Genomic DNA, 19,633 nt, shown 5'->3' with positions numbered 1-19,633 from the left:
AATGTTCTAGCCATTTTAGTGTCCTAAGTTTTATCTTTTTATCCTTCAAAGAAATTCTTCATTAAAAGTTAAAATACATTTAAAAACTCACTGATGCTATTCATTAATATGTTGTTATAGATTCTAAACAACTGTCCCTTTTATAGGCAACATAATTACAAGTGAATTACAAATGCAGACTTTATGACTCCAATTAAACTCTGGGCCACAATTCATTAAAAACAGATTACACACATTATATTAGATGGAGAGAAAAATAAATATGCCACCTGATTTGAATGATCAAAATAAATGAGGAACAGCAATTTCAAATAATTTACGTTTGTCTAAAATTTTTATCAACATAACCTAGAGTATTTTCTTGAAAATCATCAAAGAAAAATTCTATGCTTACTTTTCACATACATATAAATCATACTTTGTCTTATTTCATGGCCTCATTCTACCCCCAAGAACTTCTTTGAAAGTATTTCCCAAAAGTGAGAGACTAAAAATGATTCCATTTTTTACCTATAAAAATATGATGATTTTATTTTGTAAGAATCAAATCAAGTGACTAAAAATTAATTCTAAGCAAATTGAAATTTCAACCTCATTGTAAAACTGCTTAAAGAGAGCAGATCTTAAGAAAATGTCATCAAGGGCTGTCAACACCATTTCCACACTTGAGAGACTATCACTGAAGTGTTTTCTCCAAAATTTTTGAATGCTTAAGGATTGGGTTACTATGAAAAGTAGTTTTTTTTTAATATTATGTCTATAATGTTTAATTCTACCTAATCCTCACTCCCATCTGTTGGATCTCACGTCTCCAGTGAAGGGTGAAGGGATAAGAATTATGTCAGTTTGAATCTAGCATCTCGTGCCATGGGCAGGCGCACAATGAAACAAAAGGAAGCTTAAACAAAGCAAAACTATGCTTAAGCAAGAAGACTGAGAGAGAAAGACACGAGAAAAGAAACAAAAAGAGTATTTCAAAGAATATTAAAAACCAATTCAAACAAAGTAATTTGAAGTTATTATGTAAAATGAGGTTAACATTTAGCAGGGGTATTCTAAGAATTCGAGGAGAGTTTGATGCTTTTGGGAGAAGATAACATTGCTGACAGTAACATTTAAAAGAGGGACAAAAGGACATTCCCATCAAGAAGCCTATACAACACACATGGGCAACAACAATAACCCTTTGCCTTGGCTCCACACAGAAAAGGAGAAAGGCTAAGACATAAGAAATGGTTTGGAGAGAAGAGAAGACACTGAATGGTTGAAAATAGTAAAAAAAAAAAAAAAAAAAAAAAAAAAAAAAAATTACGCTTCTGAGAAGATTCTTAAAGTATGTCCAGATTTATAATACATATGTATAACTTACTCTGGTGGTCGATTTAGAGTCAACCTGAAATATTCTGCATTGGACTACCTAATTTTTCTTATCTAATCCATGTAAGGTTTCACTAAGTCACCAATGGCCCGGGAAAAGCTCTACCTGTGAAATGTTTGTAGCGCCACTCTTGACTAATGGCAGGCATCTTATCAAGGAAAGACAGGCAAGGCCACATACTCTCTGTAATGATTTCTGCTACTTAGTTTGTATCAGGACAGGCTGATAATTCAACATTAAAAAGGGGGCCCTGGAGGTGTTAACAATGTAACAAAAACAAATGGATACGTTTCATGGACAGCTAGGGCTTTTTGGACTAAATCATTATCTCTCACAGAAAATCCTGGAAAAAGAAAAGCATATAAAATATAGGTAGAAGAGAACTTCTAGAGGGGAAGGTAATAAGTTTGTGACAGGAATTTTATGAAGGTGCTTTGTGTGCGCTCTTGGGTTCTAATTCTTTCCATTTTCACCACTGAACACCAGTTTCTCTGGTGCGTTTATGGAAGGAAAGTAAGTCAGTCTATGCCTTACCGCCTCCACTTCGGCAGGGTCGTACCAGACATTGATGTAAGGGTGTTGTAAGGCGTCATCCACAGATATCCTTTTTGCTGGATCAATCACTAGCATCTTTGACAATAAGTCCCTGGCTTGGCTGGCTGAAACGATGAGTGAGAGAAACAATTAGTAACATTTCGATTTTGGCAGGAAAATTTATGGGAGGGAGAGGAAATGAAGAAAATAAAGATAAACTAGCACCTCCCTTCCAAACACCAGGCAAATTCACCAAGTGATTAGGGAAATGCAAAATGAAACAATGAAATATTTTTTATGCATCAGATTTGAAAAAATTAAAGATGGCATTGTATCTACTAACACCAAGTAATTTGGTTCATGTTGGTGGGAATGTAAATTGATACATATTTTTAGTGCAAATTTGGACCATCCATTAAAATTTTAAATGTGAATACCTTATGATCTAGCAGTTCCACTTTTAGGTATACAGCCTAGAGAAACAATTGTACATGTTCATTAAAAAAGAAAAAGAAAAAAGGTGAAAGATTTATTTGATCTGAAGAGAAACCAGAGTATTATAGCCTAGGGAAACAATTGTACAAGTTCCTTAAAAAACTACAGAAAGGATGTTCACTGCAGCACTGGTTATGAAAGAAATTTTTTTTTAAACAGTCTAAATTTCCATCTATAGAATAAAAAACTGAGCTACGGTACAAAGGTACCATGGAATTGTAGCTGGCAGTTTAAGAGAATGAGGCAGTTTAAGAGAATGTACCCACATGGACGTGCTAAGTAACAAAACGAAGTTGCAGAATGATCCATAAATCATGATGCCATTTCCGCAAATCTGCCCCTTCACAATAAAACAACAAATATTTCTCTCTCTCCCTATTAATATATATAAATGCGTAGAAAATGTCTGCAAAAATAATCACAAGCTGAAAATAGTAGTTACCTCTGAGGAGGGAAGAATATATACAGATATTGCTCACATAATTAAAAACAAATGCAAAAGAACACAGTTTTTAAAAAAAGAAGCAGATAAAGTGGATGTAGGTGCTCATTTTAAAAGTTTTTCTGAAACGGAAAAAAGCATAAAGCAGTGTCTGGTGGGGGCAAGAAGGTCAGGGGTGGCTTTTTTGAGGATGGGAGAGGAGATGAGGGCTCTAACAGGAACAGAAGCTCCAAGAATAGAGGAGAGGACAGATTTTTTTTAATTAAAAAAATTATTTTTAATGTTTATTTATTGTTGTGAGAGAGAGACAGAGTGTGAGTGGGGCAGAGGCAGAGAGAGAGACATAGAATCTGAAGCAGGCTCCAGGCCCTGAGCTGTCAGCACAGAATTGGAGGTGGGGCTCAAACTCGAGAACCGTGAGATCATGACATGAACCGAAGTCGACTGCTTAATCGACTGAGCCAACCACGCACCCCAAGGAAAGGACAGATTTGAAAGAAAGAATCGGGTAGTCTCTGTAACCAAATTGATGTAGATGATACAGTTTAGTTTATAAAATACTAAATGTTGGGACTCCTGGGTGGTTCAGTCAGTTAAGCATCGACTCTTGATTTTGGCTCAGGTCATGATTTCACCATTCATGAGATCAAGCCACACATTGGGCTCTGCTCCAACAAAATAGAGCCTGCTTAGGATTTTCTCTTTCTCCCTGTCTCTCTGCCTCTTGCCTACTCACATGTACAGAGCTCTCTCACTCGTGTGTGCTCTCTATCTCAAAATAAATAAATAAATAAACATTCTTTAAAAAAAAAAAAAAAGAAACTAAATATCTATTCTATTGTAGGTACAGTGGGAGGTGCCAGAGATGCATAAATAAATAAATAGATAGATAAATAAATAAATAAAGTGATAATCAGTAAGTTATTTATTTAATACCAATGGTAAAAAGACAGTTTTCAATCTCTAAAAACATAAAATTTTACAGAAAATACAGTTCCAAGCTGATTTGAAAATTTTATGATGAAAATATTCCTTTTGTTCCATGGACCCCTAATGGCCCAACAGGGCTGAAAGGGCGGGCCTACGCCAGCCAACTCCATCTTGTTCTGTGTTCTCCACCTTGAGTGACTATGTCCCCGACATGACCCCTTTTCCGGGAAAATCACAGAAACCTCAGACCGCGCCTCCTCCCCTTGAGTAACCTCCCGCTCACCCGTTCAAACTTCCTGATCAAAACACGCCCAGCGACCTGTGTAACAGGACTCCGACCCTTCCCCAGCCAATCGGCCAAGGCCACGACCCTTCCCCAGCCAATCGGCTGAGGCCACAGCCATTACCTCACCAACTGCCCCTAGACCCCTATAAAACCTTTGTGCTTTTGAAACTCGCTCTCTCCCCCTGGTATCTCACCGCTGGGTCGGTGCAGGTAGGGGATTGAGCTCGAGCTAGCTCGAATAAAGGTTCTTTTGCTTTTGCATCGGACTCGGCTCCCTAGTGGTCTTTGGGGATCACGAATTCTGGGCATAACAAGGGCTATATTTATTTATTTTATTGATTCAAAGATCCCTTTGATTTGTAACTGATTTTGTATTGAGACGCACACATCCACCTCCTACAGATTCTCCCATCAAACCCATCCATGTTTCTGCTTTTAGAAAGGGTGGAGGTTGGAATGGACTCCTCATCAATAGGGGCATGAACTACAGGAATACCAAAACATCTCACTAAGAAACAATGATTAATACTATTTGTAGGGAACAAAATGAGGAGGAAGAGGCTTCAATTCCTCATTTTTCACTCTTTTACTTGCAAGTAAACATCCCATGTTCTTTTTTAACAATAGTAAATTCTTCCTTCTGATTATTTTTACAGTTCTTTATAATTTACTAATTTTATATGAAAATTATCATTAAATAATTATAAATACATAAACTAGTGTATCTTCGGAAAAAATAATATAATCATAGAGATTGAATTAAAAAGCCAAAACAGGGGCACCTGGGTGGCTCAGTCGGTTGAGCATCCGACTTCGGCTCAGGTCATGATCTCGCGGTCCGTGGGTTCGAGCCCCGCGTCGGGCTCTGTGCTGACAGCTCAGAGCCTGGAGCCTGTTTCAGATTCTGTGTCTCCCTCTTTCTCTGACCCTCCCCTGTTCATGCTCTCTCTCTGTCTCAAAAATAAATAAATGTTAAAAAAAAATTTTTTTAAAAAAGCCAAAACGTAGTGGTGCCTGGGTGGCTCAGTTGGTTGAGCGTCCGACTTTGTCTCAGGTCATGATCTCACAGCTTGGGGGTTAGAGCCCTGCGTTGGGCTCTGTGCTGACAGCTCAGAGCCTGGAGCCTGCTTCAAATTCTGTGGCTCCCTCTCTCTCTCTCTGCCCCTCCCCTGTTCATGCTCTGTCTTTCTCTCTGTTAAGAATACATAAACATTAAAAAAAAAAAAGGCAAAACATAAACTCAAGAAAGTTGGAATTACATTATGAAGCATAACATTTTATTTAATTGTTTTCCTACAAGTGCTGTCATTATCTCAAATAATTTCATCAGGGTTTTTATCATCTCCACATTTTTACACACAAATGTCTTCATATAAAGGGATTACTTTTGCCTGACAGGTCAATTAGCATCATAAACACATAAATTCTTCAAATCTCTATTTGGAGTATTAGCTCTTCTTCATTCTGTGTATAGGCAGGTGCTGATCTTAAAAGCAGCACATTTAGCAAGAATTTAGTCTGTTGTCATTCAGAGACTGTAGAGTCAACTAAAGGAAGAAACCCAACTGTGCAATAAAACTGTCACAAACACAGGAGCAATGCTGCACACTTAAAACCCAGGAGATGAAAGTCTGGGGATGATAAGATTCTGGAAAATAGTAGCATCACATTTTAGTTTCTCTGTCTCATTCAAGTCTGTATTAGCTATAAACTATGTCTGTAAGTTAAGTCTGTAGTTAATTAATTACCCACCCAACATTTGGGGTTAAAATTTCAAAAGCAGGGATTCTTTTTGTTTTTTGATAAATACAGTTACATTTTAAAAAATAAGTATTACATTTTTTTTATGTCTGACAATTGAGTATTTACCGTGAGCCAGGCATTGTGCTAAGTGCTTGACAAAATATTTAGTCAGTTAATCCTCCCAATGATCCTAAGGTAGATACCTTCTACTTTCATTTGTTAAAGGAGGTATAGATAGATTAGATAACTTGTCCAGGTTCACACAGATATTCAGGGGCAGCATTTGAGTTCAGACAGGAAAAACATAAAATTTGTTTCAAAAATGAGGTTCTCTAAAACGTTCTAAATTAAAACAAGAAGTAGAATATTATTTATAATCTATTTTACACATTGGCAAATTTATCCCTTATCTCTAATCCTATGACTAAGGCATCATTATTCAAGTTTTGTGGGTGAAGAAACTAAGATTTGCTATTGAAGTTCATAACTGTAGACATTGTAGTAGAAAGAATTACTTATTAATGAAAGCATTTATATTGAATATAAAATGAATAGGTAAAATCTCATTTGTCACTCTAAAATGGAAAAAATGGTGGTTAAATATTCCATAAAATATAAATAAAAGAAAATGCAAACACCTGCATCTCCAAGATTTTATAACTAAAAACTTGTGTTGAAAGTGTTCTCCAGGTAATAAAAAGAATTAGAACAATGATTTCAATGTATATCACTTTGGTCTTTTAGAGTTACACTGCAAAAGAATTTTAAGATTTTAAATAAGCCTCATGACATAATTAACCCATACCACTGTCACATCCTTTATAACTATCTTACCCTCTGAATATCTACACAATTCTAAAATCCTTGGCCACATGCCCTTAATAATATTTTTTTTCTTTTAATTAATTTTTTTTAAAAAAAGGTCTTCTAAAAATACTCTTTAAATTTATGGGGCACCTGGCTCAGTTGGTTAAGCAACAGACTCTTGATTTCTGCTTAGGTCATGATCTCACCATTCATGAGTACCAGCCCTATGTCAGTCTCCATGCTGACCACACAGAGCCTGCTTGAGACTCTCTCTCTCTCTCTCTCTCTCTCTCTCTGCCCCTCCCCCACTTGTTTTCTCTCACGCGCACGCACGCACTCTCTCAAAATAAATAAACAAGCTTAAATAAATAAATACTCCTTAAATTGAGGTAGTTAAAGAGAGGCGTCTCTATCATTTGCTTCTTTAGACCATCACCCACACGGTGGTTCTGAAATTGTCCCTGGTGGACATACCTTTGAGTTTATTGTGCTCGGAGTCCGCTGGGAAGAGGGAATCTGGAAAGAGCTTGGGGAAGGTGAGTCCTGCATACTTGGGCCGATTCTCCACATAGTTTCTTACTGTGGGTTGCAATTTCTTCATGAATTCTGGGCATGGCGTTCCTAATTGCTCAATCACCTTGTTCCACTGGTCAATATCTGAGAATTGAACAGTTAAGGGCAAAAAGAAGCAGACCTACTAGGTCTTGCCTTTCACTAGTTGGGAGACTAACTGCTTCTCAAACTCCTGAGTAATCATCAACATGACTGGAGTTTTAATAAGCAAAAAAGGACAAAAATCTCAAACCAGAATTGTCAGACAATGAACCCTCTTGGAATTTTAAATTCACTTGTGGCATATATACACTTTTGGGGAATTAGCACTACTTAACAAAATAGGATATCATGAAACAGTCTTTGAGTTGTAAATATTAAAAGGTATTTAAAAAACAGAAGAATTTCTTATATTGAGATAAACTTCTATATAACCACGTGATTTAAATGAGAAAAACGCGACAAAAATATTTTTGATGTGAAAATACCTCAATAACTTATTTCCTAAAAATGAGAAATACATAAATACTTTATAAGATGCATTTACATTGTTTTAAATTCCTTTTAAGACTTTTTTCCTCTTTTCTCTAGAAAAGAGGAAATCTCATCATCTGTTAATGTTACTAATGCATTAAATATGGGATCAGTATAATTTTTTATCATAAAAGAACTCATTATTCTTCAACAAAGAGTTAAAAAAATTCTACTTAGCAAAGTAGTTGCAGTTTCATAACTATTTTTGTTACTTCTGATAGTAGTGCCCTGCATTCCTGAATATTGCTTTCAGTGAGATATGAGCATAAATACAGGATGTTCAACTTAACAAATTTCCATCCAAGTATAAGTGTTTCAAAAGTACACATGGGGAATTTTTCAGGAAAATATTATCCCTCTATGAAAACTAATATTCCCCAAATTAAGGATCTTTGACAGACACACTCACTGACTGAGATTTTCTTTTTCATCTGTCATTAATATTTGATATATCAGAGCCTTAAGACATGTCAGAGCTTTGATATGTCAGAGCCTTAACCACCCATGAAAACTCTGAAGAACCAACTGGAAGTTGATTTCAAACAAATGTCCTTGCCATGTGTCAATGAATGATAGAAGCCTTAGAAATTATTCTTAAATACAATAACACAGGAAGTGCTCTCTCTTACATTGTTTATTTTTCTACAACTCTGTCCTTTAGTGTTAATTAATTATTTTCTGCAAATGTAATTTGTGACAAGTCAGGGATCTAACTATAGTATTACTCTGTTGAGATTTGTAAAAACTTTGCCCCTTGCTCTTCAGGAGAGTTAGACTGAAAAAGATCAGCACTCCTAACAAAAGACAAAATTAACTACATTAAACAAAAACAAATACTTAATGCAAAGTAGATAAAAGATTAAACAAAGATAATATCAAGCTAATTTGCTAATCCCCTTCTCTCTCTCATATAATCTTAAGGAATAAAATTTAAATTATTACATATCCTCTCAATTACTGAAATAAAAAAATAAATGATTATGTAGTATTAAAAAAATGAAATGTGGTTGGGAAAAACCGAAGAATATTCCTTTATAAAACAGTAGAGCAATTAAATAAGAACATGTTTCAATAAAAGTTCATCTCAGTTACTATGTGCATGAGAATATAGTAGTAAGTCAGACTCATTAGAAATAAAGGAACTAAAAGATTACAAAAGGTTAGAGTAAAAAGTTACTCTTAGACAAAAACTTATGTTAGTACTATGGACATAGGTAAGCTATAACTACTTAGACATATTTAAATAGAAAATGCCAATAATTAAAATTAAATAAATCTCCACGTTTACACTGTAAGTTATTAAAAGACGTCTACTCTTTAATACAGTTAGGCTATCATGGGCCTACAAAGCCATCATTTAATCATTGGTCACACCTCCTTAGAATTCTGAAGACTTGATGTGAAATAAAAATAAGGGCAAAGAAGCAGTCAGATTTTCCATAAATGACTCATTTAACAAAGTTGGAAAAATACTCCCAACACATTATTATATTGTAGTTACATTTGGCTAGAGTAAAAAATAATTAATTGCTTGTAAAGTAGCATTCCCAATAAAATTCCATGGTATTTTTACAATAAATGTTAAGGATAGTCAAATATTCTGGAAGCTATTAAATAAGAACTGTCAAAATATTTCTTTTTACAAATCATAATTAAAGTCTATGGAAGCATTCAGTGTGCTTCCTACCTTAGATTGGTTTTTTAGATGAAACACTTGCTATGGTCTTAGATGTAATGGTTTACAAAAAGAAGGGAAACAAGAATATTATTGACAATGTGCTGTTGAACATTCTAACTGCAAATGTGTGGTATAGTCATCTTTAAAAGTGTATGCCTTTATTTTAACCATTCCATTTCAAGTTCGTTCTTCTTATAAACACTAATAGTTATATTTAAGTAGTAAGTTCTTGCTTTCCCGATGTTCACAGGATCACAAGATGAACAACTGTGTCCAACTACTCTTAGTTAACCACCTGATTTTTCTTTATAATCATAATCAGCTAAATAAAAGCCAAGATTAGAAGTCATATCTCCTGGCTCCAAGTCCAGTACTTGTTCCAAGAATTCAAGTAAGGAAAGGAGCAAGTTTGGAATTGATGTGGTAGAAATTGCTTTAATTTCACCATAAAATTGATAGTATGCTTGTCACAGGCTCAAAAAAATATCTCTGAAAAGGCATCCCTCGTCTATCAGGTCAACATATTCACACATAAAATAATTAATTTTATTAATATTTTAAATAGAAAACAAGGTGACGAATTTTAAAGGAATTTTTAAATTATCAGATTTCCACAATGATCATATTTCTAAAAGTACATCAGATATTAACTAGATGTTTATGATTACGTGTTAAAAACATCAGAAATATTTTTTAAAGAAGGCCAAAATTATTTTTGTGAAAGGATTTATTTATTTTACAACACTCAAAAGTCATCATTTTTACACTGAGTTAGGATCTGAATATTTATAGATTCCTGCCTGTGCAGTTATCAAAAAAGCAATAAATACACATATTTTATATTTTTGATCTACTATTTTAGAAATTATCATGCTTAACATAATTATCAAAGTCATTTAATACAAGTGAAAAAAATGTCATCTATGAGGAACTATTTGACAATTTCCTTATCTAATTCTAAATTCACTATATGAAAAATAGTCATATTACCAAAAGTTTGATTTTATAGAGTAAAATAACAAGATAATGTGCAAATAGTGACTATTACTAATGCCTTCAACAAATAATACTACAGGGATGAATAAAACAAAGTAAGTACGGATTGTAAAGATAAGTATCTGAAATCCCAAAATTGAAAATTATTCCAGTAAATTTTATCAATTAGCTAAGAATTTACATTTCAGGTCTCCTTTTCCTTTACCTTCCTTGGTTTGGGAAGCTTCTAAAACATTATCACAAACTGCCTTGAACGTAATGTACAAAAAAATGCTTTATCCTTCTCTGGGTATTTTGGATCGTAATTGTGAACATAATTTATTCTATGCACATTTTAGCTTTCAGAAGCTACTAAGTGGAATCATAAAGAGTTGTTTAATGACCTCATTTCTACTATGCCTTTTAAACAGCTGTATCTTCTTTTTATGTTTTTTCCCATCTTTGGTTACCTTCTGGTATTATGAATATGGTTTCCGGAGTTGACACCTCCATGAATTTAGACTTGCTGTCTATTCTGCCTCATAGTCAATATTTTGTGGAAAAAAAAAAAATTTCTAACATCTCTTTGAAATTTGAAGGATATCAGTGTTTGTCTCCAAATTTGTAACTGTATTTTTAAAGATAATTTTTCCCAAGAGACCAGTCTGTTTAGAAAAGCTCCAGGAGAAGCTATTCTGTCTTGCAAGCCAACCAGCTTGCAAGCTTTGGTACTGTGTTGACAATTGTGTGGCTTTATATTACCCCTATAGGAAAGAATACTGCAATCAATCAGTAATGTCTGCAATGAATGTGCAATAAGGAAGTGGAGACATACATGTCATTTGTTAGGTGTCATGATATAAAACTGTGGCTCCCAACTTTGAATTTTTATAATATAGGGAACTTATAAAATATAGATCCCTTCCCTTTCCATGTTGATCTACAAGATTCTGAGTCCACAGATCTAGCATGCTATTTAAAAATATCAATAGTAATTGCAATCCAGATGGCCCTTGGACTATATTTTGAGAAATACTAGTGTAGAATGTACTAAAAGTCTCTTACAAATTACTAAGTCCAGACTTAAGAATACAGTACTAACATATTTCACTTTAATGCACAAATTAAAACAAGGTCGATTTCACCAAAAGATGAATCCAGACCTATTTGCTATGGAAAATGTAGGGGTTATTCACCTGGAAATACTTCAGTGAAAGAAAAATGCTGACATTTATCCCTCTTCCTCATGTCACTGTCTTGAAAAGATGATAGGAAATTACAGCAAGTGGTATACACAGTCTCCCAGCAGAGGGAGAGGGGTTCTGCCCATCATCATCTAAGGAAGGATGAAAACGACATGTTGCTATCACCCATGGGGTGCTGCTCATAAAGAGTACAAAAGCTATTCAATATAAGATTCAAAATATAGACTGTTTAATTCAATAATTACTCTATTTCTCTACCATAAAATTTGCCCTCAAAAGAACTCTTACTACTTAGGACAATTTTAAAGACGAGAATAGAAATATATATAAACACATATGACGTAGTTCTGGATCCAGATTTTCATGGTTATGTCTTGAGCTGTTTTATTACTTAAAATTCTTTTCACGCTTTTTTTATTTGAAAATGTTCTTTTTCTCTCAAAAGTCCCCCTCCAACTCTAGTAACACAAAATATGAATAAGTGACTTAATGCACAATAGTAACTAACATTTGTTTTCATTATAAATGGGTACAGGAAGAAGAAATATTATGAGCCAAAATGCATTAAAAACCTCAAAGCTAACCATTTGAGTAAAGGCTATTTGTTCCCTGGCAGCAGGCCGTGAATGGAATACCATAGGACACAGAACATCCAAAGGCTGATATCTGAAGCATGATGTATATGGATTTCAGCATAGTCCATTTTGTCTTATAAGTGTATTTATTACTGTAATCTGTATTTCCCTTACAAAGCAAAAAATGAAGAGACATTTCACATATAAGCAAATCCAATCTATATTAATACGTTGTCACAACAGTTGAATATTTATTAAGCTATTGAAGGTTTATCTTTGGGGACTCTCATTTGCACAAATCCCTTATAAGACTCTGTACCTAATTTGATATTTGTAATATAAATAAATTATTGTTTTTACAAAACACCTTCCTCAAGCTACAATATCCTGGCCTCATAAAGGCTGGATCTGACACTATCTATAGTTTGAAACTGGTAAGAGATCTTGGAGATAATTTGGCTTCTATACTTTATAGCTGAAAAATAGAGCTGAAAAAAGAACTTTTAAAAATGTTAAATATAATGGCTTTAATTTTTTTTAATGTTTATTGTTGAGAGAGAGACAGAGAGTGAGCATGAGTAGGGGAGGGGCAGAGAGAGAGGGAAACACAGAATCCAAAGCAGGCTCCAGGCTCTGAGCTGTCAGCACAGAGCCTGATGTGGGGCTTGAACTAACGAATTGTGAGATCATGATCTGAGTGAGTTGAAGTTGGACCCTTAACTGACAGAGCTACCCAGGTGTCTTCAGACAAAGGTGGTAATAAAACAACTCCTAACGCTAAACAGAAATATAAAATTCTATTTAAGGAGAGTTTTGGAAAACTGTAGTCTCTTATTTGAGACCCTTTGATTAAATCCATTTCTGGTATAACACTACATATAACAAAAGGGAGATTAAGAAGGGACAATCAGGTTTATATGAGATCAAGAAAACAATGCCACTTAAGGCACACTTGACAAAACATTTTATGTTTAAAGTTAAAAAACAAAAGGAGACTATCTCTGCCCCCATCCTAGTACTTTGACCCTCTTATTCCTATTTATAATCCCTTCAATACAGTGCCTTTTATCAGAAATCTCATGACAACAAGGATTTCAGTCAGTTTGTTTACTGATATATCTCTGGAGACAAAAAGTGCCCAGCACATATTTAGCAATATTTGTTGAATAAGTGAATGTCTACTTGAAGTTCAACCAGAGTTTTATAATGGAGATAATGTAAAGAATGGGACACTGAAAATATTTTAAAAAATGAAAACAGAAATTCCAAGAAAAGAAAAGAAAAAAATAAAGGAAAGAAAATAAATTTATACTTAATTACATGGTAGAGAAACAGCAAATAACGAAAGACCAAGGAAAAAATCCTAAATGAAGGCAGAGAGAAAGGACAGACTATATTCAAATATGACTATCAAATGGACAGCTAATTATTCACCAGCAATATTGGAAACAAAAAGCCAGGAGAAGAGTATCTTTAAAATGCCAAAAGAAAACAACTTACTAATCTGTAATTCTGTATCCAAAAAAACTATCTTTTAAGTAAGGGAAACTCAAAAAAAAAAAAAAAAGTTTCATCATCAAAGACTTTTACTAAAGGACTTTCAAAGGGTGTTCTTTAGGAGTGAGAAAATGATCTCAAAATATATCACATCAATAAGAGAAAGGATAAAAACTATATGATCATATCAATAGGCACAGAAAAGCATTTGACAAAGTACAATATCCATTCATGACAAAAACCCTCAACAAAATAGATTTAGAGGGAACACACCTCAACATAATAAAGGCCATATATGAAAGACTCACAGCTAATATATCCTCAATGGGGAAAAAGTGAGAGCTTTTCCCCTAAGGTCAGAAACAAGACAAGAATGTCCACTCTCATCACCTTTATTCAACATAGTACTGGAAGTCCTAGCTGTAGTAATCAAACAAAAAGAAATAAAAGGCATCCAGATTAGTAAAGAAGAAGTAAGACTTTCACTATTTGCAGATAACAGGACACTATAAATAGAAAACCTGAAAGACTCCACCAAAAAAACTACTAGAACTGACAAATGGATTCAGTAGTAAAGTCACAGGATAGAAAATCAATGTACAGAAATCTGTACAGTGAGCAGAAATCACTAAAAATGAGCAGCAGAAAGAAAAATTAAGAAAATAATCCCATTTACAACTGCACCAAAAATAATAAACTACCTAGGAACAAACCTAACTAAAGAGGTGAAAGACCTATACTCTGAAAACTATAAAACACTAATGAAAGAAAATGAAGATAATGCAAAGTAATAAAAAGACATTTCATGCTCATGGACTGGAAGAACAAATATTGTTAAAATGTTTATACTACCTAAAGCAATCTACAGATTTAATGTAATTCCTATCAAAATACCAAGAGTATTTTTCACAGAACTGGAACAAATAATCCTAAAATCTGTATGGAACCACAAAAGACCCCAAATAGCCAAAGCAATCCTGAAGAAGAAAAAAACAAAACTGAAGGTATCATAATTCCAGACTTCAAGTTATACTACAAAGCTGTAGTAATCAAAGCAGTATGGTACCAGCACAAAAATAGACACATAGATCAACAGAACATAATAGAAAACTAGAAATAGGGCATCTGGTGTCTCAGTTGATTGGGCATCTGACTCTTGATTTCCAGGTCACGATTCTCATGGTTGTGAGTTTGAGCCCTGCATGGGGCTCTGCACTGACAGCACAAGGTCGGCTTGGGATTCTCTCTCCCTTGTCTTTCTCTCTGCCCCTTCACTGCTCTCCTGTTCTCTCTCTCTCAAAAATAAATACATAAATATTAAAAAAGTAAAATCCAGAAATAAATCCACAATTATATGGTCAATTTGAAAAAAGAGGAAAGAATATGCAATGAGGAAAAGACAGTTTCTTCAACAAATGGTATTGGGAAAACTGGACAGCCACATGCAAAAGAGTGAAACTAGATCACTTTCTTACACAGTACACAAAAATAAATTCAAGATGGACCGAAGAGCTAAATGTGAGACCTGAAATCATAAAAATCCTAGAGGAGAGCACAGGCAGTAATGTCTGTGATATCAACCATAGCAACATTTTTCTAGATATGTCTCCCAAATCAAGGGAAATAAAAGCAAAAATAAATTATTAAAACTACATCAAAATGAAAGTCTTCTCACAGCAAAGGAAACAATCAACAAAACTAAAAGGCAACTACTGAATGGAAGAAGATATTTGCAAATGACACATCTGATGAAGGGTCTGTACCCCAAATACATAAAGAACTGATATAATTCAACACTCAAAAACAAATAATCCAACTTAAAAACAGGAAGAAGAAATGAACAGACATTTTTCCAAAGAAGATACATAGATGACCAACAGACACATGAAAAGATGCTCAACATCACTAATCATCAGGGAAATGCAAATCATAACTACAATGAGATATCACCTCATACCTGTCAGAATGGCTAAAATCAACAACACAAGAAACAAGTGTTGGTGAGGATGTACAGAAATGGGAATTCTCATGCACTGTTGGTGAGAATGCAAAATGGTACAGCCTCTGTGAAAAACAGTAATGAGTTTCCTCAAAAAGTTAAAAATAGAACTATTTTATGATCCAGTAATTGCACTACTAGGTATTTACCAAAAAAATAAAAATAATAATTCAAACAGATACATGCACCCCTATGTTTATTATAGCATGATTTACAATGGCCAAATTATGGTAGCAGCCCAAATATTAATTCATAGATGAATGGATAAGTGGTGTATACAATGTAATATTATTCAGCTATTAAAAAGAATGAAATCTTCCCATTTGCAATGACATGGATAGAGCTAGAGAGGATAATGCTAAGCGAAATAAGTCAGTCAGAGAGTCAAATATGATTTCATTCATATGTGGAATTTAGAAAAACAAATGAGCAAAGGGAAAAAAGAGAGGGAGACAAACCAAGAAACGAATCCTTAACTATAGAGAACACACTCATGGTTATCAGAGGGGAGGTGGGTGAGGGGATGGGTGAAATAGGTGATGGGGATTAAAGAGTACACAAATCATGAAGAGCACTGTGTAATGTATAGAATTTTTGAATCACTATATTATACACTGAAACTAATAAAACACTGTTGATTCTACTGGAATTAAAATTTAAAAACTCAATAAAGGTTTAAAAAAAAAGAAAGAAATTAGAAAAACAGATTGTCCTGGTGTATTTAAAATTGATTCTTTTTCCCTCCCCACTATAGGAAAAATGAGGTGATCTTTCTCTCATATTTTCTGTAGGAACCTGATCAAGTTCCTGGAGGTAAATCTAACAATGTTGTGGTTCCATGCGACTGACTCTCCCTGGAGTTTTTAAATCTGAGAGTTGTCCACGCTGAGTTTCTAGAAGCTTGTCAATTATAGTTCAGATTTTTCTACCCTTGACATGAAACCCTATATTAGCCTGTTTCTCTAACGGTTGGGAGCAGTAGTTTTCTCTATGTCTTCCCCTCCCTTACAGATCAAAGAGTGTTGATGATTTTCAATCTATTTAGCCTTTTTACATCTTGTTAGGATGAAGTGACTACTTCCAAGCTTCTTAAATGTGGAACTGGAAACCAGAGGTGTATTTTATTTGATTTAATATTACTGTAACAGGCATTATATTCATATTTTTATTTTCATGTAAATTGTTGTCGATGTGGAAGAACAAAGCTGATTTTTAATGTTGAAAAAAGGAAAATAATCTTAAAATAAAGGGCCAAATTGCAAGAAGTAGTGATAAGCCAAGAAAATTATAGAATTCTTTCATATCAAGGTGAATCTAAACAAATTCTGTGTGCAATAATATTATAATATTGTCAATATATGAGGCTAAAGAAAAAGAAGTAAACACTGGGTATATTTAAGTTGGTACAGTAATGATCTAAATTAGTTTGTGCTAAGATCCTTGAGTGTTCAGGAGAAAGAAAAAAAAATTCTCTAAATTAAAATAGCCAATTCTCGGGGCGCCTGGGTGGCTCAGTCGGTTAAGCGTGCAACTTCTGCTCAGGTCATGATCTCACAGTTGGTGGGTTCGAGCCCCGCGTTGGGCTCTGTGCTGACAGCTCAGAGCCTGGAGCCTGTTTCAAATTCTGTGTCTCCCTCTCTCTCTGACCCTCCCCCACTAGTGCTCTGTCTCCGTCTCAAAAATAAATAAACATTAAAAAAAAATTTAAATAGCCAATTCTCCACATATTGATCTATAGACTTAACACAGTTTCAGTATAAATACCAATAGAAATCTTAGCAAGCCAATTCTAAAATGTTTATGGAAAATCAATGATTCATTAATAGCTAAGATACTTCTGAAGAAAACAATAAAGGTGAGGTTTACCTTACCTGATATAAGTACACAATAAACATTTGTATTAAGAAATAGTGATACAAAATAGACAAACAGTCCAGTGAACAGAATATAGAGCCCAGCATCCCAGAATACCCCTTCCCTCAATATGTGGAAATTTGAGAGAGACAGCATTATAGACAAGTAAAGAAAGAATAAGCTAGTCAGTAAGTGGAACTGAAATAAAATAAATTAGATCTCTCTTTAACATCATACACAAAAATAAATTCCAAGTGAACTAAAGGCTTAAATGTAAAAGATTAAACTTTAAAACATTCATAGTAGGGGCGCCTGGGTGGCTCAGTCGGTTAAGTGGCCGACTTCGGCTCAGGTCATGATCTCGCGGTCCGTGAGTTCGAGCCCCGCGTCGGGCTCTGTGCTGATAGCTTGGAGCCTGTTTCAGATTCTGTGTCTCCCTCTCTCTGACCCTCCCCCATTCATGCTCTGTCTCTCTCTGTCTCAAAAATAAATAAACATTAAAAAAAAAAAATTTTTAAAAAAAAAAAACATTCATAGTAAAGTTACAAGAGAATATAAAGGCATCAAAGGATTCTTAAGACCTAAAAATGCATGAACTATAAAAATAAAAGTAGTCCAGTGAATTTACTCTCCTACAAATAGGCTTTGGATTATCCATTTTTTGTTTTTGCTTTTACTTTTATAAACAATGAAGCTATGAATATATTCAGAGACTGGACTACTTTACAGCAATGAAAATGAACTGATGAATTAACATGAAAAAATCTCAAAACTACAATGTTAACTTCAAAAAAAACAAGTAGCAAAAATAATGTGACTTGTGCCATATGTAAAACACATAAAGCTAAACCATATGTTGTTTAGGGATAAATTTACCTGTGGTAAAAAATATAAGGAAAGTCAAGAAGACTGTAAAAACATATATTTAGGATGTGATGACCTCCAGGGAGAAAGGAGGAAATGACAGGGGAGAAGCACACAAAGACATTCAAAGTTCTATTTTTTAATCTGAGTGGTAGTATATATGTGTTCATTTTATTAATCTTATCCAAAAGCTATATATTTAATATTAATTCACTCATTTAATATAAAATATTTTTTAATTTTTACAGTAAATATTTCTGCTGTGATGAAATTCTTTAAATTTCCCAGAGGCATCTCAGTAGTTGAGTTCTGATTCTTCTACAGTTAAAAACATTTGATTTGAATAAAATTCAATTAATATATATTAAAATACATTTAACAATTAAGTGGCATGTAAATATACAACATTTTAAGAACTGCTTTTAGGGGTGCCTGGGTGACTCAGTCGGTGAAGTGTCCTACTTCAAATCAGGTCATGACCTCACCGTTAGTGAGTTCCAGCCCCATATGGGGCTCTGTGCTGTCAGTAGAAAGCCTGCTTCAGATCCTCTGTCCCCCTCTCTCTCTGTCCCTCCCCCGCTTGCATGTGAGCGCACATGCCTGTCTCTCTCTCTCTCAAAAGTAAACATTAAAAAAAAAGAACTGCTTTTAGCTATCTAAATTTCTCAATGCTAAAAATAATGTGTTGAACTCTTTTAGAAATAAAAGGTAAAGGGTATAAGGCCTTATTAATATCTTAAGTTTTGCTGTTGAATTGATTTATAAAAGAAGAAGATTTGTATGACTCATATCTTTTAGCATTTATTTTGAGAATGCCTTCACATAAGTGAGGATATGTTGATTAAAATAATACGACTTCTAATGATGGATTGTATAGATGTATAATATACATATTGTATACTACTAACTCCATTTTAAAGGTTCTATTTAGCTAATAAACTTAGACATAATTTTATTATTCTTTAGATAACTTATTTCTAATAATAGAGAATTTAAAAAATAATTTGTCTTGCATTTTAAGAGTTTATGATATTCAGTTCATAATTTGTTTGCTTGAAAAAGACTGATTTAAACTTAAACCAACATGTTTGAAATCATTAAAAGACCACCTCTTACACTCAGAGGGGCCACTTTAGAAAATAATTAGCATTTATCCTTCAGGAATGTTAACGCTATAAGAAGAAATCCAGAAATAACTCAATATAAAAATACCAAGCTCAGGCATTGAAAGGGCATCCCATATGAGACTTTAACATCAGTAGCAGCCTAAAGCTTTACTTATAAG

At 34.0% G+C, this 19,633-nt stretch overlaps 1 protein-coding gene across 17 annotated transcripts in view; it reads right to left on the bottom strand.

Moving 5' to 3' along the window:
• MAPK10 (mitogen-activated protein kinase 10) overlaps window positions 1-19,633 on the bottom strand; it is a 580,375-nt gene that overhangs the window by 77,300 nt on the left and 483,442 nt on the right. For all 17 annotated transcript variants that reach the window (XR_006201836.1, XR_006201835.1, XR_006201837.1 and 14 more), the window contains 2 exons: window positions 7,090-7,272; window positions 1,913-2,037 (listed from right to left, as the gene is read on the bottom strand). Coding sequence is in view for 3 of the 17 variants with exons in the window: in XM_042935997.1 (XP_042791931.1) it covers window positions 1,913-2,037; window positions 7,090-7,272 (308 nt within the window). In the remaining 14 variants the exon portion in view is untranslated. The remainder of the gene's footprint in view (window positions 1-1,912; window positions 2,038-7,089; window positions 7,273-19,633) is intronic.

This window comes from Panthera leo, chromosome B1, assembly GCF_018350215.1.
Source record: "Panthera leo isolate Ple1 chromosome B1, P.leo_Ple1_pat1.1, whole genome shotgun sequence".
NCBI lineage: Eukaryota > Metazoa > Chordata > Mammalia > Carnivora > Felidae > Panthera > Panthera leo.
Note: the sequence above shows the minus strand (reverse complement) of the source record. Positions and strands in the feature narration are given on the sequence as shown.